A 23,458-nucleotide genomic window follows, 5' to 3' on the forward strand; every position below is an offset into this window, starting at 1 on the left:
GCTGCTTCTGATTGGGTGAGCATTCCTTTCCCCCTTCTCTCTCTTTTTCTGTTTTGGAGGGGAGTTATATTTAGAGAGGGCTGGAGCCATTTACGCACGCCCACTAGGGAAGGGCCTGCAAAGCGCAGTGGAGTTTAGCAAGGCACTACTGCCACGATGGTTCCATTCCCAGTGGGGGGCAACCATTCATAAAACTGTAATGTACTCATGTTATGCTCCTGTATGTCATGTTAAGACATAATTGTTCAGAGCAGAGATTCCTGACCCCAGGACTGTGTGTCAGAGGTCAGAATCAGGGTTGTTACAGGATTTTAGAAACCTAAACCCAAGTCTGAGCCCATGTCTGTCTCTAGCCAGAGAAGGCTGAGCAGATATCCAAAGTGTTTTCGTTTATTCAGTTAACTGCTCAATTATATGTTTATTTCACAACATGAAGATTTCAAATCTTTGTCAGCCCAAATTTCAAGATGCTTTCTCTAAACAATACAGGAAATCATCTTTTGATATCAACCACGTGTTTTCGTTTTCAAAAGCAGATTTAAATGAAATGTATTGTGCCCTGTGTGAACAATATCATCTGTGAGTTATCTTTTGGCAACAGGTGCAATTTAGAGGCCAGGTGCATTGTGCAGTGCATGTCAGTCAAAAGCACATTTAAGGGCAGAATTTTTTTACATTGAAATGAAAGCTTAAGGAGCCCAAAATAACAGATAGACTGTGAATCTACCCTACAAAGTTTGATTAGTTGTTCAGACTTATCTCTCAACTTTGTTTTTTTGTGAAACACTGGAAAGTTTTACCTCTTTTCTCAAACAATTATTGATTTGGTGAAACATCTGTAACACGACAAGGAGCCCAAAGAACATACAGGGGTTGCAAGGTTGATTATCTTCTTGGTTACTGCCATGTTAAGTGTGACTTTTCATTATTAGTCTTCACTCATTGTGTGAAGTCCCCTGACTGACCGAGTTGAGCTGTTTGCTGCCACCTGTTGGCAAGGTCACTTACATTGCATGGTTGTCAGTTTGTCCCTGAATGACACCTGCTGTAATCTGTAAAGGACCCCTTGTAGGAGATGTACTTTGAATTTATATTAAATGGATAAATTGAAGTGAACATAAGACAATAAAAGCAACATTTGCTGGAGATAATACCTCAATTGTAAAAATGTACAAATCAATACAAATCACAGACTCCATGCAGACTAACCCCTCTATTTAAACACTTTTTAAAACCCAGGTGAACATTATGAAGATTCTAGTTTATTTCATGACTATGTTTTTCTAAATTTACCATTTAACATCTGATTTCATTTTTCTCCCAGTCCATTTTGAATCCAACTGAGTCATAGATGGTAGTTAATCCAACGCAACTTTCTGACAAGAATTCTCCTCCAGTGCCAACAATAATGAGTATCTTCAGTGATGTATTCCAACGTATGGATCAGTTGTGGTACCCAATGATTGTTTTTAAATGAAGTAAATTCTATCTTCTTTTATCTTTTGAGAAAAAATATTTGTAATGCTTACTCTGTACCTTAAACCCTCTCAGAACAGTAAGAATTATTATTGTGTGATTGCTGCAGGTGCAGTTAACTATTCTGTTATAATAAGCTTTCCTTTTTAGATTACAAAGTTCAATCATAGGGCAGTACTCCTGGTGACATTGGTCTTCAAGCAATAGTACTTAGTGTTTTTGCTGTTTATGCCTCAAAGCAACAACAGAGCACTTAAATTGACTCCAATTTTTATTTTGGCTTTCAAATGCTTGAGCAAAAGCAAACATTTTAATTCTAACCTGTGATTTCTCATAGACCTCCAAAGTATTCAACTTTGAGGTTGCAGAAACCAAAGACAGCTGACTGACCAACATACTTGCTAACTATGAACCATGAAATCCTGTGTTCAAATCCAGAGGGCAGCCAGTGCCAGTTGTTACTGCTCCTAAGAGGTTGCTATAAGGTCACGCACCCTTTCACAAATTTACTATGATGTGCTGATCACCACTGCAATAATCCATAACAGTTCATATTTAAAGATTGGGTTATTAACTCTGATTGACTTCAGTGCAGTACTTTTGTATGTGGGACTCAGATAATGTTTAGTGTCAACTTCTATAGATACAAGCTGTATTGTCCAGTGGTCTAGACACATGCACCTGTCCAAATCCAACTTGGCAACTTTGTTGTGTGCGTCCTCTTTAGAGACCTGAGCTTTGTTCACGCATATTGGCTCTTGTGCTTTAAAACTTGTTCAATATATGTCAAATTATGTGATTGGGTCCTCCTTTTTGCAGCTTGCAGCGATATTTTTGAAATTGTTTTCTCTTGAGGTTTAGGCTAAATGTAGATACAGAAAAAAAAATAAAGGCAGACTGGGGAAAACAGGATGAAGGATATAGGATATTGACTCTTAAACATTTTCTATCTGTCCTTACAGGGGTAAGACCTCATGAAGTAGCTGTTACTGTGTTATGAATAGAAAATAAGGACAATTTTCTGTAGTCTATGAGAATTATTTTAATTTTAAAAGTCATATTCAGTAATTACATGCATACTTGATTTACTATAAGCTCAGTGTCCTCCTGAAGTACTTAAAGTACATTACAGTGTACTTTGTGTAGAGCCTGTGGACTGTACTTATATAGCGCCTTTCTAGTCTTTACGACCACTCAAAGCGCTTTACACTACAACTCACTCACCCATTCACACACATTCATACACATTCATACACTGATGGCAGGGGCTACCATGCAGGGTGCCAACCTGCTCATCAGGGGGAATATAACCATTCATACACCGTTGGTGCAGCAACGGGAGCAATTTGGAGTTAATTGTCTTGCCCAAGGACACATCCACATGTGGACTGGAGGAGCCAGGAATCTAACCGCCAATCTTCCAATTGGAGGACCGCTCTACCTCCTGAGCCACAGCCTACTGCCTCTCACTGCACTCCAGAATAAATGGACAGGCATGATGTGAAAAGCAGAGAGGACAAGCAACATGGCCAGGTTTCCCTGAACCTTGGGAAAAGCAGCAAATCAGTAACGTCTTTAGTTATAATGAAAACCTGAGGACTCTCTGACTGCCAGCAGGGTAAACTCTTAATGGTACGTTGACCCCTACAATCCTCTAATATCAGTGACAGCAGATCATGAAAGAAGAGGGTTGATTTTGATAGATTTTATAGAAAGTAAAGTCTAGTAAAGCCTAATGGGTTCTAAAACAACTTAGTTTGCCATGTTTTTTCAAGAAATGTCTACTTTTAAAAACAAATGCTGTAATGTCCAGTCAAAAGTAAAAAGATTTAAATCCAAACTGTAAAATAAAACGTTCACTTCTCCTTGGGTTTCAACAAATAAGCTACAATACAGAAAGAAACCAAACCAACATAAATGGCTGGATGGTATTGCTTTATACTGTAAAATCTTTATTAATCCAAAGGACTAAATATTGTAAGCATTCATCAAATCATTTTAATGGATCACAAGTCAACCAGAATCCATTATTTTACACAATCTGATTGAAAAAAAATTCAGTCTCTGTGTTGAAATGCACTGTAAGAAAATGATGTGGATGGTGCTGTGGTTCTTTACATACCTGAGTAGAAAATGCATCCACAGTTAAATGGCAAATGGAAACTGTACAAAACAGCTAAGAAAAAACAATTACAAGACAACTACAGCAACATCATTAAAAATATTACTCTTTAAGATTCTAAATTGGCGGAAATTTGCAGCTCAGTTGACACTTTGTTGCCATATTTTGTGTTCAGAAAGAACACACATATTATACCAGTTGTTGTAGTGGTGCACTACGCTGGTTAATGAGCAGTATACTTTTGAATTTGGACATTTGGCGTTTGTTTAAAGGACAAGTTACTCTAGTTTGCAGGAAATAGGACATTTAGAGATAAATGCAGTTTTATCCATGGATACCAACAATACAAATCGTGGTCATGCTCTGGGTAAACTAGGAATGTCATCTCAACATAGTATTTCATAAGAACAAGCATACTTATAATTTCACAAATAACAAATGATTATTAACCATGTTGAGAAACAAGCATTTAATGAATTCACTTGTTTTCTGAGAAGCAATTAGCAGTTAGACTGATGACACTTAGCTCCTGTGTTACATGAAATTATCACATTATCCAACCTTTTGTGATCTGTTATCTGTCTGTAGGAACTGACTTTACCTCTCCCGTACAGTAAATTAATAACATTTCAAGTGGAGACTTTTGGTTGTGTTGTGCTTAGATAAAATATAATCGGGGTCATGCGTGAACATAGTGCTGCTGAGCTGGGGACTGCACAGTGCTCAGTTGCCTCGGTCGTTTTTTTTTGATAACTCAGCACGCACACACAAAGCACGTATCCATCCATCAGGTAATCCCACTTGATGATCACTAATAACTTTGGGACATCTTTCCACCTGTGATAATGTCACAGGTGTGTTGAGAGGGTTACACAAAATGCATTTTTAAATGAAGTGAAAGCTTATTAATGTAAAGATTTTGGAAATCTTTGGAAAAGTAGCAAAAAAGTAGCAAAAAAGAATGAAGCTTCAATGTCTGCCTCAGGACATATTGTTTGTCATGTCTTTCATTTTCTTCTTCTCCGTCTTACATTTCATCAGTTTGCTTTCCCCCACTTTGGGATTTAGTGAGAGGGTAAATAAGACAACAGGAAGATTTATTATTTATTTCCTGGTCCAGGCCTCCTTGCTGTTGTCACCAGGTGTGCCAGATCTGATGAGACCTGGGGGACTGTGGTAAGTGGGTAACAGTCTTATCATTTTCACTCATGTTTCATTCACTTTGATGTCACAACAGGCGCGTTAATTATTCAGCCACAAGCTGATGTTGCAATTAGGAATCATGGATGTGGGGCAGCATTTTGTAAGAGAGCAACATAAATTGTAATTATAAAAACACATTAACAGAGTTTGGCTTGTTTTCAGATGACCTCAGTTGTCTTCACTAGGGTCAACGGTAAAAAATCGTGTTATTTAATATCGTCAAATCCTCTTTAGACACCAGAAAACGAAGAGCTGAAAAGCCAAAGCAACAGAAAGAGCATATTTTGTGAAAAATAATTTGCCTGAAAATGCAAACACTAAAATTGAAAAAGCCTTTTAAAACACACTTTTAAAAAATTTGGTCAATTCATCTATCAATTCTACAATGAATAATACATGAATACATTAAATCATATTCATCAAAACAAAGGTTGACATCAGTTAGTGGGACAGATTTTAATAGTCAGTATCTGCCCCATAAATCATTCAAATGTTACTTCCACCTGCACGTCTTGCGCTGACAGCTGACCTGACAGATAGCTCCGTGTGACAATATCAGCAGACAAAGAGACTGATGATAAAACTGTGCTGAGATGGCAGAGAGTTAGTCCGCATCTCCATCTAGTGTTCTCACAGAGGAAATCTTACTGTTTTTGCTTGGTTTGGAAGTGGGGCAGTGGAACACACCAGAGTGATGCCTTGAGACAGAGCGGGAAGTATCAGACGCACAGATTTACAGGCGCGTTGCATACAGTACAAACACCAGCACACACACACACACAAACACACAGCAATCACACCAGACATATACACACAAGTGCTCTGACACAGACGCTGGACCTCAGGGGTTTTCCACTAAACATCTGGAGCAGCCTGTGCCTGTACTCCTCCGCTCCTTAATGAGGCACAGTGATGATTATTAGTGGATGTTTTAAAGGGGGGGAAATGGAGGGAGGAAAAAAGAAGGGACAGAAATTAAAGTGAGGTTGGAGAATCGTTTGCTTTTCCTGCTGTTGAACCCCTCAAAGAATGAGGAGAACCTCCGGTGCTTTAGATCTAAAGAAATCTCACATGCCTTTTAAACTTCCACTACTTTAGATCACAGCTGCATTTTCAGAGGAACATTCTTCTCTGGGAGATGTGATGTTTTGGGGGATACATCCCGTGAAACTAAAAAGCAGGTCACAAGTGTGGTGTCCCAGATTTGAGTCTCAGAGGTAACAGAGAAAAAAAAGTCAGACTTACAGACAACTGAAAACAATAAGTACAATGTTTTTCTTCAAACTCCTTCTCAACAAAAACGCAGTGTCTTACCAAATGAAAATGTTCTAATTAAAAAATCTATCTTTTTCAACCTTACACTGCATCCCTGATGAGGCAGGTGTGAGATAATGCTGAACGCTGTTGATGATGATATCTCACATTAAGCAGAGTGCAGCATCATGAGTTTTGTGGTATGGTTGTTATCGTTCTTTTGCCCCAGAGGGAGTCTATAGAAACGGACACCTGCCTGCGTTGATGATGATGATGATGATGACAATGATGATGAGGGTGAAGATGATGCAAAAAGGATTCTGCACGCAGTCTAGCAAACAAATGAATGCACTGCATATGCATGTTCTTGCTAATTTACAAAAGTTTGGATACTCAGTACTATGTAGATGTCATGTAGTTGAGGCTGCCAGCATTTCCTGACATTTATTAGTCTTAAATTGATCAATTTTACTATTGGTACATAATGAAAATGTTAAGTTTAAAAGGGATGACGAAGAAACAAATTCAAGGAAATATATTATATCTGATATTGTTCACGCTCTTCTATTATTAAACATATTCTTGGTGCATGTGTCTTCCTGTTTATTCAGTAAAAAAATTTAGTGCAGTGTCTGCATTAGAAAAGCTGTATCCCCTAACAAGACAAACCTTGCTTACTGTGTGTGAGAGATGGGGGAAGGGATGCTTATAATTAAAGAACCATTAGTGCATCTTCAAGTACATAGAGTGATGCAATGTGAGTGCATTTTAATGCCCTGTTATATTCAGATTTTGGGAAAAATACTACTAGCAGTACAGTATATATAACAAGAACTGCCCCTAATTTAAAACCAGAACATGAGTCTTGATGTATAATTCAGTTTAAGAGAGCCACAAAACAACATGGTGGGATCATTTGCATGTGGTACCACTTTAATGAGAAAAGACAGTCATTTGTAAGTGAATGCAAATTAAATTTCCATGTTGAGCCACAGGAAAAAAAAGCTGTTATAAGTGCTTTTTTGTTAAACAAAGGCACCACGCTTTCACATTTTCATTATCTCACTGATTTCACATAGTGAGTTTTAATTGTTGAAGCCATTATTGCAGATTTTATAAATGGAAATGTGAGTTTTAATTGCAAAGACTAGACAAAGAGGTACACATCTTTCACAGTGTGTGTGCCTGTGTGTCTGACTGTTAGCCTCCTAACAAAGTGACCAGTGGATATTTGGTTCCCTCATAGTCACCATGCTGACCTTGCTTAAAAAACCAGATAATTACTTATCCATCCTGCAGTTTTAGCTCATACTCTGCACGTATAAAGATAATGAAAGCTGCCCCGGCTGCCTGGTAGAAGTTAATGGGATGATGAAGACTCAAAGACAGGGTCATTTCAATGTAGGGGAATCCACTTGACAGATGTGGCTCCCCGTCGGAGGGTCACACTGGGGAGAATTTTCTTTTAAAACAAAAGTTGGACATGGTTTAAATATTAAATCTAAAAATCCACAACAAATTGGAGGAAAATACAGCACTGTTCATGCAGGATGTTTGGGTACATAGTTTGTATATGTGTGAAATTAAACACACAGGTCCTTCTTCCATCTCATTACATTTCTGAGCTAGATTTTGATGCCTGGTTTAAACAATGGCACCGGGAAGAATGAGTAGATTTATGATATCATAATTCTCTCCAGCAGAGGTGAAATGCACAGTGAATGAAAAACATAAGGGAACAAATGGAGATGCAGGAAGCTCCAGTTGCTGTGTCGACATCTGGAGGGAAACTGAGGAAGAGGGCCGTTTTTTTGGGGCCCTGGATGAGATTTTGCTTTGGGGACTCCCTTTACGTCCAAACCTGATATCACATGTACACAATGGGGCATTGCTTCAAAGCAGGATGCCTTTTTTAGATACATATTAAATATTATTATTCATACCATGATCAACTGTAAATTCCATTTTTATTCCCTCAGTCTTTCTTTCTGTCTCTCTCTTGCAATAAAATGTTTGTTTCCATCATTTGTGCTCATCTTTTCACACACTAAATAAGGGAAAAATGAACTCTATGTCCGCTGAGGTGATTGTCTGCGCTTCCAGCTAGATGATTCTTAGTCTCTTTACCAACATGTCAAGATGTTATTATATTAAATAACACTAATGTGTTTATACATGGATTACACAGATATTCATCTGAATTGTGATGCCTAGAATGAAACATATCAATTATTTTCATATTCTAGCTTTTCAAGTTATGGCATTCAAAATCAGGACAACATTTACTGTGTGCACAAACATAAATAAACTGTATAAAGACTTTCAAACTCGATGCATGTCTCTCGACTATCTGATTAATGAAGCCTCTGTGCAACTTCCCAAACATCCTCCCTCCTTTGTAGAGCGAAGGACTTGTCCTCCGTTGCCCTTCTAGTTGTAATGACTCTAATTCCCTCGTGCAGATGGTGTGTCTGAGCCTCAGCTCCTGCTGGGACCACCAGCCTACTTCTTGTGGTCACAGCCTGGCTCCGGGGCGAAGAGGACCACGGGCTCAGAGACAGAAGAGAGAGGGAAAAAAGAGAGAAAGGGCAAAAGACGGTTCTGGTTTGATACATGTAGGATTCCTCAGACAGATTGTCCTCCTCAGGCAAAAAGGACCTGTGGATAAAAGAGGGTGTCATTGAACCGTGTGTGTGTGTGCCTCACTGAGTGTGACATCCAAAATTGGCGCCAGCAGCAGATTTAAACAATAACACACTACTGTTTGACCTTACACACAAAACCATCAGTGTGTGTATGTATGTGTGTGTGTCTGTCTGCTGCACATGTTCCACACCTGCATCTACATCTAAATGCTAAATATGCATGTCTGTGTGCAAATGTGTGTGTGTGTGTGTGTGTGTGTGTGTGTGTGTGTGTGTGTGTGTGTGTGTGTGTGTGTGTGTGTGTGTGTGTGTGTGTGTTCACAATCTGCTTTGTGGGTGGCTGGGGAGGTTAGGGATGGCAATGATGATGAGCAAACACTACAGGGGAGAATAATCTCTCATTACCCACAATTCCCTGATGCTTTACTGCGCTGGTGAGCGCGACTAGGTTGGTCCCACGGGCAGAAATGAGTGGAATCATTCAGTCGATTTATTAGACCATCCCAAACTCCCCTTTCCTCTTCCTCCCCTGCTGCTATCACCCTCTTCTTTCTGCTTCCTTCACCCCTCCATGTCTTCACACTCTCTTAGCCACCTGCTGTCTTCCATATGTCCAAAGTCCTCTCCGCTACTGACATACTTTGTTTGGAATATGACAAAAAAGTCATGTTTAATAATAAGTTAATGACATGAATTAACTCCTGTAAAAAGCTTCCCATATATAAAGTCAAGCACAGATCAATCAGTGCTATAACTACCAAATCCTATCATATGAAAAGGGAATGTACTTGATCACGTGAGTCTAATTCTACAATAATGATTTGACATTTTGTTTGTTTGACATTTTGTGAAATATTCTTATTGACTTTCTTGTCGATAATTAGATGAGAAAACAAATGTCTTTTTCATATCTGTTCATTAAATATGAAGCTATAATCAGTAGACAGATGTCACTCTGCAGCCAAGAAATAGTCCAGTTGTTTTTGTATGAGATAAACCTTAGCATATGTGAGCGGTATCTATCCTCTCGTCTAACTGTAAGAAAATGTAAGACAGCCAATAAGCATATTTTCCAAAATTCCAAACCACTCCTTTAAAAGGGACCTTCAACGGGCAATATCAGCAGTATATGAATCTGTATAAACCCTCTTAGAATGGCAGAGTCCGAGGTCATTTGTCTCTAAATGGACGCACTAGTTCGAACCTCACCTTTAATCTCTGGTGTCCCAGTGATGCTTGTCTCTTTGACAACCCTGTCCTCACAGTCTCTGCTCTCCTCCGTCCTTGATTCTTCCACTGATCCATCAATTTGTCTGTGATTTTGCCCTGCATTCTCCTATTATTTTATCTCTGTGATATTCCCTGCGTCTTCCTGCCTCCTTCTATCTAAATCTCTTCATCTGGATACAAGTGAAGTATCCATCCATCAGGCAGTAGAATTGCTGTTGAAATCCCACGCCTCCCATCACAGCCGCTTGTCTCTCTGAGTTTGCATGCAAACATATTTCAGCCTAGTTACATGTCAGGGGCACAGCGAAGACTGCAGCATATTGTCATATCTTATATCCTATTATGATTCGGGATTTATGCCTGATAAATATGTGTTATGAGATATATACACCCTGAGGCCTAAAACAACAAATAAAATATAATGGAAACCGTGTTTTTTCTGACTTATGGGCCAGATATTGATCCTCTATGAGTGTAAAAATGAGACACCACAGAGTCCGTACTGTCCTTCTCTGTTGTGATGAATATGAATTTAAATCTCTTTTGTAATGAGATGTTTCCATATTTTTTCAAGCTAAACTATAAAACAAGAGTAATATTCCACAACCATGTAGTGGATTTGTGAGGGGAATGGGGAGCTAAATGCTAACACACATTAGTTTAGTGTGCTATCATGGTAATATTTGTGATAGCATGCTAACATTTGATAATTAGTAATATAAACCATATCCTCACTGGAAGCTGAGGGTAAAGGCCATTTGTTTTTTAGGTATTTGGTCATAAACTAAGGTATTGGACCAAATGTAACTTTGACGTAGTGCTGGCAGGAAAAAAGAAAAGGCATCACCAAATTGACTACAGTCCAATAGGTGTTGAGACACACAACTAAAAACTACAACTGTCAACCATATGGTGGTACTATAGGAACATTTAAGGGATCATCAAGATCAGTAGGATTCATCCTCTGAGAACTATGAATGTCTATGCAAAATTTTGTGTCAGGTAGATGATGAGATAGTTCAGAGGATAAGTAAAAGGTTTAATCTGCTGGGGGAGCAACAGAAAAACTAAAATAATCAACTTCAAGATCAATCAAGAGTAATCCTCTTGGCATCATGAATATCTGCACCAAATGTAGTGGAAAACCACTCAACACTTGTCTATTCATGTGACTCAAAACTAAAAATGTGAACCTGCTGTTAAGTAAGGGAATCACCCAATTTAGTAAATCTGTACACAATTTTATGCCAATCCATCCAGAGCTTTGTAAGTCTGGACCAAAGTGATGAACAAACATACTGACAGACAAAGGCTGTTGATGTTGGTCATTTGAAGATTACTTGTTAGTGTTTCAAATGAGAGTTTAGCTATGTGTCTAAATTAGAGTTTCAACAATAAAAGGTGGTTGGAAACACAGAACACTTACAATCATTGGGCGTTCAATAAAACTGACCAGATTGGTATTTGGTGTAAAATCTCAGTCCACTGTTACCACCCATACCTAACCCCCCCACCCCTCAAAAAAAAGAAAAAAAGGAAGACCCCTCAAGGCTGGACCAAACTGTTCATCCCTCGATGTCCATGATCGGGTTTATCTGTGAAGAGGAGGATGAACACAGTTGTTAACAGAATACAGCAAATCCACAGACATCAAGTGAGAGGATTTGAGCGATTTGTCCGATGATACCTTAAAGCTGAAAAGCTTGATGTGCTTTATGGCTGCGACTCCCACTGATTGTGCAGGGATGTCATTTCACACATGAACGTCTCTCTCTCTGCTGTGCTTGTGTGTGTGTGTTCATACACTCTGTAGTTATAGCCTTAACATCATATGTCTGCTTGCCCGGGGCTAGATCACAGAGAGGAGGAGGCGAGCGAATGAGATACAGAGGTGCAGTAAGCGGAGGAAGAAGGGAGGTGAAGGTGATGCCAGAAAACAGTGAATGACAAAAGAGAAGAGAAGACAGAGAAAGGTTAAAGTATTTTGATATTAGGCAAGGAAAACCTGGAATAAATATGTGGGCCCTTTATTCTGACTTGATAGTTTGATGTATCTATTTCATGTATTTGGGGTTTAATTGTGTTAAATCCACCTGTCTTGGTCGCACCGACTGACACAAAATATGTTGCAACAGTATTCACAATCTGTTAAGTGGACTGAGTATTTCCTTGTGTGTGTCTTTTTGGAGAAACCTCTGAGATATTAAGACAAAATAATATTAACAACAACAACAGAAATAAGCCATATTTCTGTGGTAATCAATTTAAAAATGTTTCATTAGAAGAAAACTGTTCAAGTCTACTATGATAATTCAAAACTCTAATATATCAATCAGCCTGAAGGCCTAAATTGGATCCCTGTGTATTGATCTACATGCTGCCACTTTGTAGCAGCATGTCAGATACAGGCTTAGTGCCTGCAGGGCCTCTGGGTGCTTGGGGCTAGATTTATCACCACTGGGGCCCTCTGATGATGAGGCCATTTAGTCGGGGTCCCCGTAGTCCTCCACTGATTAGCGCAAAACATCTTCCCTAATAACCTTAACAAGAACAACGCCTCAGGACGACATGCCGATGCACACTAGCGAGTTTACACACACCTCCTTAGAGATAGTGAAAAGAGCTGTTGGCTACCCATCCTCCTCTCCTTCTCCTCAAAGTCACCCATCTCCCCCTCTATCCTCTGCTCCAGCCATAACTTGGCATCTCTCACTATTTTCTGGGCTGAGATGCCCCCGCCCCACTAACCTTGCATCTTCTCTGCTACCTCCCCTCGCCGTACACGCACACACACACACACACACACACACACACACACACACACACACACACACACACACACACACACACACACACCAAACCTTCCTCACACAAACATGAGCCAAATTGAGTTGGTTATGGTTCAAGAGTCCCACCACCCCACATAAAGTTGCTCTCAGCACCAATATGAAATAAGACAATATGAATAGGCTACTGCAGTACATGGAAAGACTCGCCCCCTCGGGATGAGGAGATGAGGAGGGAAATTGAGAAGAGCAGAATTCATGATGTTGTGAGAAGCTGTGGGGGTGATTTTAGAGACAGTAACAACCCCTGTGGATTGTTCTCTAATATTAGTTTTCATATTTGTGTACTATGAGTAATTCCTGCAACCTGCAAAATGTCCAGATGCGCAGAGACCCACTAGAAAGTCTGAAAAGAAGGAAACAAAACAAACAACTGAGACATCAATTGGATAAAAATATTCTGTAAATGTTAAAGAATAAAATCCATGCAAACTATAAATCATATGTGAACCACATTCATCGGCATGACTACATTTGCCTTCTTAGCCTCATCATTTAGAGAAAAAAAGACATTTCTTTGTTGCCATTGAACATTTTACAATCAGTTTTCCTGCCTTTGTGTTGCCTTCAAGTACTGTAAGAAATATTGCAAGTCTATGTTAAGTGAACATGAACAATGCAAAATAGTGCACTTAACAGGACTGATGTGTTGGTGTCTCAATAAAACTGATTCAACCAAATTAAATTAGATTATTTTTGTTCATGCTTGTGTAGCAACCTGTCTTCACCTGTCACTACAGCTGTTGCAAATGCCTGTATTAGCCTATCCATAATTTTTAATTCCATACATGAATGGTGTAGATAGTGGGATGAAATCTAAACTAACTAAACTATTTATTTGATTTACTACTAACAATGCATTGCATATAAAAACACAGATACAAGAAATAATAAGAATACAATATAGCACTGCAGGTGCATTTAATAAATAATTATTTAAAAAAAAAAGATGAGTAAGGCAGTTAATGTATTGCACATACAGTGGGTGTATTGCACATAATATGCATTAATGGCTCATATGGGTGTTTGGTGTCCTGATGGCCCACGGAAAGGAGCATGTAGTTAGATTTCTGGGTTCAAAGTACACATAGGCCTTGAGATTATATTTTGGGTGTGACGCTACAGTCTTTACATTTTATATTAAGTCGTCTTTACGCGCGAAACACACTTTTCTGATCAGAGTAGGGTTTTTTACGAGGTACACCTGAAGGCAGCATGGATAGTCCCGCGGTGACGTCACGTGGAGCCAGTCAGTCAGCTGAGGAACTCCGACAGAAAGTCAACCAGGAAGCCGAGGCTGCTACACTGACACAACTCCCCGGTTTGTCGGCTAAACGGCGATATAACATTAGGAATCACGTAGTATATCCCAACAGGGCTTTTCTTTTTTTTGTATTTTGGTGTTTAAGTTGATACAAATCGAAAACATGGCTTCCCTTTTCAAGAAGAAGACTGTCGATGGTAAGTTTGCTCTGTGTAAAGCGGCTAGCTAACTTGTTTTTAGCCGTGTTGTTCCCATCTTAAATTAGATAACACTCTCCACAATTAACTTGTTTAACCTGTTCTGAGGCTGACTAGTGTGTGAGTCACAGTTACACTGCTGACTGTAGTCTAAAACGGGGCTTTGAAGCGCCAAAGCTGCCAAACTTAATGTATTTTAGGTGAAAATGACATTTTGTTGGTATATGGCTGGATTACAGCTGAAGCATCAACAATAATATAAAGTGTTAGTGTGGTCGGTGAGGTTTGCCCCCTTCATGATGATCGTTAGTTTAGCTATCTTTTTACGTCAGGTCCATATAGGAAGAGGATGTCTCGCTGTCTGTCTGTCTGTCTGTATAGTTACACTAAAGCTAAAGTGAAGCAATTGTTCTCCAATGAAACGGGAAACTTAAAACTCAAAGTATTATAAAAACGCATGTTAAAACGCTAAACACTTCATGTCAGGTAGATGTGACATACAGCTAACACATAACATTAGTTTTTATAACATTTTTGTATCATAACTTCTTCAGATTAACGACATTTTGACAAGTATTTAAGACAAATCCATCCAAATCTACAATCTCACACATTTTTCTCTCATTAATCTGGTTACAGTACTGTCCATATGGCCTGATTGAACAGTAATATTATCACAAATCCTTTTTTCTGTCTGTATCTGTAATGTAGAGCATAATGACCCTGTGTAATCAGTGTAGTCATTATAGTTAGTCAGTAATGTATAGTGATGTTAAAATTCGGGGGGGGGGGGGGGGGGGGAGTGTTTCAAATCTAAATATTTAAGCCTTTTTTTCTGCAGGCAAAGTAATCAGTCTCATAAGGTCAAAATTAATGAATCAATTATTCTATTTCAAATACTGAGTATATTAACTCCTCAGGCTGATACATCCTCGCTGCACCTGGACCCCAAACTTATTTTTTGTGGAGAGAATTTCTTATAAAAATCATTAAGTATACTTTCTGCAGGTTTGGCAACAGGCTCTGTAAGTTAAAACAAATGTTTTCCATATGCTTTTTCATAGCACCACCTACCTACTCCTCCCATCATTGTCATTCCAGTTTCACCCACTCGGATCATCCACATACTGTACTCACTGTGCTCTCTGTTACCTCTACTCCAAGCCGAGCCATTATCAGATCTTCACAGCAGATACGTTTTGGCAGTCCCCATCTCACGTTCTTCATTTCTCTCATCTCTCGCTACCTGGACGCAGATTTTTTTTCCGTTGTTGCCCAGGGCGGGGTAGTCGAAGTTGTTTCAGGTTATTTGGCGAATGGAAGAAGGAGGGGTGGGGGGGTTAAGTCCCTCTCATATTTGTAGGACGATATCCCTCCCACTTTGAGACGTTGTCGGCACGTCATCTTATACGTATACATGCGGCGTTCACACAAGTGGTCCAACGCTATGACGTGTTTTGATCAAGTTCATGATTGGTGAACTTTTTAGAAAGATTAAGCTTTTTTTTTACTTTGTTGAAGTTTGCTTTTTAACCCCAACATCAAATTTCATAATATTTAATACAGTAACATAAGCTGAATAAATTGTTTTGTTCAGTTCTTCTTTAAAAAAAAAAAAAATGTAATTACTAAACTCCATATAGGTTCCCACTTAGGGTCAGGGTCTGTGTATCTTGGAAGAGGGAATTCCTCCTCTGTTGCTCCTCCAGAGGTTTTTTTTTTTTCTATTTCTTTACTCTTTAAGGGTGGAGGATGTTGTACATATTATAAAGCCCTTGAAGGCAAATGTGTAGTTTTATTTAGTGTGATGAAACAGACTTGCCGTGACTAATTTAATAGATTTTTTTTTCTTCAGAATCTTCATTTTATTTAATACTTTAACATTAATTTATATTTAAAATGATGAAAAAGACATTGTAAGTTGCACCTTACACTTTAGATTGAATCTAATTTGAAGTCAGAACTGTGGTCAGTATCCAGTCTACTATAGAGTTTTAACTGAAAGTGGCACAACTGTGACTGGATTTTTTGTCTTTATGGAGGTCCTTTGTGTGTGTGTGTGTGTGTGTGTGTGTGTGTGTGTTTATGCTTGTGTCGTCTGTCACTCAGTAGCCACAGTGTGACTTCAGGGTCATGCATTATCTCACATGATGCCACTTTGTGTTTTTATTTGTGGGTGGTTTGGAGCCTCTGTTCCACAGTTGGCAGCGTCATTGTGCTGCTGATTGATTCGGTATTTCTTGTGCATTCAACGGCACACACACACACACACACACACACACACACACACACACACACACACACACACACACACACACACACTCACACTCACACTCACACTCACACTCTGCTCACTATGAAGGCACCTGATAGATGTGCTGGATTTCTTCCACAGCCGTGCAGCTGACGCAGACTCTTCTCTTTATAATTTCATTGCACTAGAAACGTAGTGACGTCCAAATTGAAAATGTATCATCCTTACAGAGCATTAAAGAAAATAAAAAGGCTGCTTCTGCTGCTGCTGCTGCTGCTGCTGCGCTTTTTGTTCATCTGTCAGCTTCAGATTATGTTGGCTGTATCAGTCATGAGTGAAGTCAGATTTCAACCACTTCTCATAGCTGCATTTTTTTATTTGGAGGGAGCCATGAAAGTGGAGAACTGTGCCAAAGGTGTTGTAGTTTGACTTGTCCGTTGAAATAGTGATGTAAGGCTCCAACTGACAATTTTCATTATTGATCAATCTGTTGATGAATTTTTGGGATTTGTGGATTTGTTATATGGTTTATGAAATGAAAAAGGTGACACGTCATGTCATCAAATGTCCACAACCACAAAGATATTCAGTTTACTATCATAGAGAACCAAAGAAATCAGCAAAATATTCTTTTTTTTTTACATTTAAGAAGCTTGAACCAGTAAATGTATTCATTTATTTCCCTAAAAAAACAATGATAAAAATAGTTGGCAATTCATTTTCCCTGGATTGACTAATCAGTTAATCAGCTGATTGTTTGCTCTTACAAAGTGATGTGGAAAACTATACATATTTGAAAGCCTAAAGTAAAAGCTCATGGATATAATCTCATAAATTCTGAAGTGTGTATTTGTATTTTGGAAGAGAAACGTGGAAAAAAATGTGGTTGTGTGTTAATTAATCTTCAGGTATTGTAGTTTTCACAGAGCTGATGTGTTTTCTTTTCTGTGTCTCATAAGACATTATCAAAGAACAGTCGAAGGAGCTGCGTGGCACTCAGAGACAGATCACCAGGGACAGAGCGGCGCTGGAGAAGCAAGAGAAACAAATGGTGAGATCCATGCGCACACATGCGCACACACACACACACACACACACGCACTAAATTTGGGTAACAAAATATTCCTTTGCATGGCATTTTACATAGATTACTACATATTGCATCAAAGCACTGTTAAGACCCCCCTGGTTCACACACACACACACACACACACACACACACACACACACACACACACACACACACACACACACACACACACACACACACACACACACACACACACACACACACACACTTACACTTCCGTCCTACATTTTGGGAGTTATCCTGATTGGCTAATGGGTCTAAATTAATAGACAAGACACAGATCTGGTATGGTGGTTTCGCTTCGGGCAAAAATGAGACCATTCTCTCTCACGCACACACACATGCATGCTCACACACGCAGGCTCACACACAGTTACACGATTAGGCTTTATTCAGAGATGCACATAATATTTCCCCTCGCTGAAAGATGAAAGAAACAGGCCATGTCCTCTCCCCTTTATTGTATTAAGTAAATATCATACAGGACATAATTACCTCCCCGGGGAACAACATTTTTTATTTCTCATTTATGATTTCCGCTAATTAGTCTAGTAAGCTTTGTCGCACATTCTGAATAAAAGTAGCCTTCGCTGCAATATGGAAATGACCTATATTTGCAGTTTAGCACAATCGTGACTGTACGTTACCCCCCTATGAATTGATTTTTAACCTGTTGTTTCATTTGCTGGAGTCAATACAAATATCTACTTCTTTTTTTGTTTATCATGGCTGTTAAACTGATGTTATCTCAATTTGAGACACAATCCCGTTAAAGATTAAATTTGGCCACCTGAAAAAAAGATGCATTGAAAACTCACTTGATTTTACTGAATTTTGGTCGCAACACCTGTAAAATACACACGACATTTAGATGGGAGCTGTTGCAGCAACACATTGTCCATCTGTTAATGAGAGAAATGTGCAGACAGACTCTCAGTTCCTACCAGGCAACTGCCCTCTGCCTTTTTTTTTCTCACAGTTTTTTCCTTCTTGGCATTGTTTGATGTTTTGCACTGTTCACAAGCAGGCAACGATAGATTGAAATGAATGCACCTGCTCTGTGTGTGTGTGTGTGTGTGTGTGTGTGTGTGTGTGTGTGTGTGTGTGTGTGTGTGTGTGTGTGTGTGTGTGTGTGTGTGTGTGTGTGTGTGTGTGTGTGTGTGTGTGTGTGTGTGTGTGTGTGTGTGTGTGTGTGTGTGTGTGTGTATGAGAGAGAGAGAGCTGAGAATAAAACATTAATAATTGATTGTTATTTCCTGAAGAGGATGCTTTCAGCGCACACACGAGAAATAAACAAGGCATGCTGGTGCTGTTGTAGCAGTGCTGAGAGCCCTGGCTAGCTTACTGTAACCTGGAGCTCCACTCTTTTCTCTCGGGACGCTCACTCACTCTCACACACACACACACACACACACACACACACACACACACACACACACACACACACACACACACACACACACACACACACACACACACACACACACACACACACACACACACACACACACACACACTCTCTCTCTCTCTCTCCCTGTGGACATTTGTGTATATTCTCATGTTTACTAAAGCTAAAAGTATGTATTTGCTTGCCAGTAAGTCAGGCTTGATCCAGATGACTGTGTTTACTATAGTCTGTGTCTATATTTGCCAATACTTTGGTCTCTGCGGAGCTTTGTGGATATTGTTTGTTTATCAGTTCTTATGTGTACGCACTATAGAAACAGCAGACTAAACAGAAGCATCTCTGACAAGTGATGAATGTCTAAAATCTCCCGTGCTTCATCCTGATTATCCTAGATCTTAATGCAGCTTTTGACATGGGTAAGCATGTCGTATTGCAGAGACTGAAGGATAATTGGTGGCGCTCACTGGCATTATATTTTTATGTAGCCGTTTTGCTCTGCCATTATTCCTTATAATACTTATACACAAGAACATTATCTGTAAATATTGGGTAATACTTATTTTTCTCACCATTAAACAGATGTCTTACTTAGACGTGTGCTCTCAGTAGCCTCAATGGATTCGTTCCAGATATCCACAGTATATTTGGATTAGAATTTGGCGCCATGGGCTGCTTCTGCCCTTTCAAAAACTAATATACTTAATTTGTTTACTTACACTGCACATATGCTCACATTTTCACACTGTTAGTGTTCAGTAGAAAAACATTCAGACACAACTGTAAGTGTCAGGAAAGTGAAACATCATCTCTCCTTCTCTTCCCTTCCCAGGAGGCAGAGATCAAGAAAATGGCTAAGAGCGGTAACCGGGAGGCATGTAAGATCCTCGCCAAGCAGCTGGTCCAGTTGCGGAAGCAGAAGAACCGCACCTACGCTGTCAGCTCCAAGGTCACCTCCATGACTACGCAGACAAAGGTCATGAACTCCCAAATGAAGATGGCCGGTGCCATGTCCTCCACAGCCAAGGTGAGATCCTTGAGCCTGGCATTCAGTTCACCTGGTCTAAGGTTGGGTTTTAAAAGGTTTAAAGGCCAAATAAAAATCTGATTATTATTGTCTGTTAAAATACAAGATATTGTGAAAAGCAGTACTTGTACATTGTAATAATGGGCTGCTGAGTTTGTTGTTATGAGTTTAGTTCTTATACATCTTGATATTTTATTATTTTTAGCCTAAGAAAACTGGAATGCATCCTCCATTAATCTCCAGATTTTTAGACATTTCATATCTTCTGTGTTCAGTTCACTGTTCGAAAAGTTAGGTGCGGAGCTGTTTTGCACATGAACCAGTTTCAGTGTTTACCGGTATCAATATTTTAGTGCTGTAATTAAAGTATTAATGTGGGATCTGTTCATGTTTAAAGCCGAGTCTCAGCATTTTTAATAAAGTGTGAGAGGTAGTAATTGGCCATCAGCGATGTGCTGCACTGAGTCAGACACAGCAAACACAGACAGGTCAAATATAATTAGGATCAGATTAATGGTGTGTGATGATGTGTGGCTGTTTGAGAGGAAGAGAAAGAGAGAATGTGTTAATGATTTTATGTCTGTTTGTTTATGCAGCGATTAAATGTTTTTCTAGATAGAAAAATTTGCAGCTTCCAGTCGATGAACAGTGCAACACTTTCCTCTCTCGATAATCAGACATGTGGCTTGACACGGTTTGGAGCAATATGTCAGTATGAGACAGGAATATATCTTATCTGTTGTCAGCCTCAGTTGTGAAAGTAGGCCATGTTTGTGCTGATCTTTCACAGGAACAAGGGCAATGCATAATTTCTGAATTAGTTTGTGTTGTTTGCAATCTCGATTATCCTAATGTGCTAATGGATGCAGATCAAGCCTTTTTAAAACCCTGTATCAACCAAACGAATATTACCCTGGGACACCCGCTCATGTGTGTTAAGTATGGGAAATCATCTGTAATCTGCTCCATGGGAATTTGCCATGTTGAGTAGTTTATCCTCTGTATTTTTGTGAGAATAAGTTCTTATATGAACACTTTTTGGCTAACACAGGAAAGTCTTAAAACAGCCAGTATGACTTGAGATCTGCTGACAGCCTTTAAAGAAATTCGCTAATCTTCTTTTAATCCTGTGTACAGACGATGCAAGCAGTGAACAAAAAGATGGATCCACAGAAGACCCTGAAGACCATGCAAGACTTCCAGAAGGAGAACATGAAGATGGGCATGACCGAAGAAATGAGTAAGAACATGCAGTGCAAACACAAAGAGCTCTGGTATTTACTGGCTTTCCAAAACCAGATTGTCAGGATTTGTGTGTGAACCGTGCGAGAGGTGACGTGTGTTGAAATCAGAGAAATATGAATGTATGATGTGTAGTTGGAGACGCTTTTCAATTCCTTGTGTAAATGCAGACACACAAGCAATCAATTAAATACACTTGATTGCAAAACAACTTTAAAAAAAGAATAAGCTAACATCTACATTGTCAAAGTCCAAACTGTGATTGAAAATCAGTGTGTTTGACTTGTTTGTGCTTATCTCCACCCTCCCTGTCTCACCGTCTGTTCAGTAAACGACACATTGGATGAAATCTTTGACGAGTCTGGGGATGAAGAGGAATCTCAGGACATTGTCAACCAGGTCCTGGATGAGATCGGCATTGAGATCTCAGGAAAGGTAAGAAGATCCATATGAGAGACAGCAAGAGACCCACCTTTTGGTTTCAGCATCCTTCATACTTCCAGCATAGAATTATAAACACACCCTTACTTTGCACTATGTACTGTTAGAAAACACTTTTAAATCCATTGTTTCATGTGCTTTTATTTAATACATTACTGTCAATATCCAGGTGAAATTTCATCAATTTTAATACAATTTGACAATTTGACTGTAATATAAAAGTTACAATAGAAAGGAATGGTTTGCCACATTTTACACATGTAACTAATCTTAATTGAACAAACATCGAGTAGCAACATGAGCTGAACAATAAGTGCTCCACATGGCCTTCGCTTGGCTGTCAACATGTATTCCAGCTGCCACACGGTGGGGCTAGCCCTCAGCTCTTCTAGCTGTGTCTACTGTAGTCTGTGTAACTGCCAGGCTGCCCATCTGCTGAGAGGCGGGCTCCCCCTGGGGGCCTCTGTGAGTTATTACCTTTCACAAACCCACAAACTCCCCAATGAATAAGCAAGCAGCTGGAGAGAACAAACAGGTGGTTTCACAAAAATGCCCTAATTGGCACTTACCTCTCAATCACAATAAAAGACAAATAACAATCTGAATGTTCTCATATAATGTGCTTTCCTGGGAAAACAGAACAATAAAAGCTTTCTCAGATCAACCCTTAAACTGGAAAGAAGTTACAAGGAAACAACCAGATGTTTTTGTTTTCTTTTTAAAATATATATTCACAGGAATTATTCTGCCATGTTTATAAGTATGGAAACTAACAAATGCAGATACATGTCTACACTTTTTCAGCATACATACAGGGCACATGTAGTTTGAACTGAAATCTACACATTTAAATGATGTCTTATGGAAAAGAGTTGTAAACTTACATAATACTAGTTGATAAGCCTTAAAGCACATGAAAAAAATAGACCATTAACCCACAAATATGGAAACTCAACTAGAGATAAAAGTAATTTGATTGAAACTTCACCCATTTTTCTACAAAGGAGATGAACGAATTATTCTGGCAAAAATTTAAATTAAATTTGAGGTGGGCTTTAATGAGGAGACAGAAAGTCTATATTCAATATGAATTATTCTGTGGAGATGAACAACAAAAAAAGGGGAAGTTTTTCAACATTTTCTTACAAGACCTATTTCAGTAAAGCCAATCAGTTTTAAAAAGGTTTCAGCTCTGGCATTAGACTGGCAGCAGGCAGCCATACATTGCTAACCATTTTACACAAAGCTTTGTGTTCGTGTATGTGAGTTAAGTTTGAATTGGGCAGGCTAATGGGTTTTTTCACCCCTGTGTGTGTGTCCAGATGGTGAGAGCTCCAGCTGCAGGAAAGAGTGTCCCCGGCGCTGCCGCCTCCTCTAAACAAGCTACCATCTCTGACGACGAGATCGAGAGACAGCTCCGAGCCCTGGGAGTGGACTAATTGTCTTTCTTTGTATTAATGCTCTCATTATGAACCAGTGCAACATTAATACTGAGACTCTGTTAGACTCTCTTGTTTTATCATGGTTGAAATTCTTCAGGTGTAACATAGGTACACACACACACACACACGCACACACACACACGCACACACACACACACACACACACACACACACACACACACACACACATACACACACACACACACACACACACACACATACACACACACACACACACACACACATACACACACACACACACACACACATACACACATACACACACATACTCATATATATATATATATATATATATATAT

The 23,458-nt window shown here is 39.2% G+C and overlaps 1 protein-coding gene across 1 annotated transcript; it reads left to right on the forward strand.

The window, feature by feature from the left end:
• The first annotated feature begins 14,059 nt into the window (after nucleotides 1-14,059).
• Nucleotides 14,060-23,458, forward strand: chmp2ba (charged multivesicular body protein 2Ba). The gene is made up of 6 exons (XM_062431923.1): nucleotides 14,060-14,237; nucleotides 17,451-17,542; nucleotides 19,819-20,013; nucleotides 21,151-21,253; nucleotides 21,584-21,690; nucleotides 23,019-23,458. The coding sequence occupies exons 1-6, from the start codon at nucleotides 14,204-14,206 to the stop codon at nucleotides 23,133-23,135; spliced, it is 648 nt and encodes a 215-aa protein (XP_062287907.1). The 5' UTR covers nucleotides 14,060-14,203; the 3' UTR covers nucleotides 23,136-23,458.

Source organism: Scomber scombrus, chromosome 13, assembly GCF_963691925.1.
Source record: "Scomber scombrus chromosome 13, fScoSco1.1, whole genome shotgun sequence".
NCBI classification, from domain to species: domain Eukaryota; kingdom Metazoa; phylum Chordata; class Actinopteri; order Scombriformes; family Scombridae; genus Scomber; species Scomber scombrus.

Bases quoted from the DNA above. Each gene is read 5' to 3' on its own strand.
- chmp2ba (XM_062431923.1), top strand. From the start codon at position 14,204: ATGGCTTCCCTTTTCAAGAAGAAGACTGTCGATG. The intron at 17,543-19,818 runs GTGAGATCCATG...TTCCCTTCCCAG, and splicing joins AGAAGCAAGAGAAACAAATG to GAGGCAGAGATCAAGAAAAT. The intron at 20,014-21,150 runs GTGAGATCCTTG...TCCTGTGTACAG, and splicing joins CCATGTCCTCCACAGCCAAG to ACGATGCAAGCAGTGAACAA.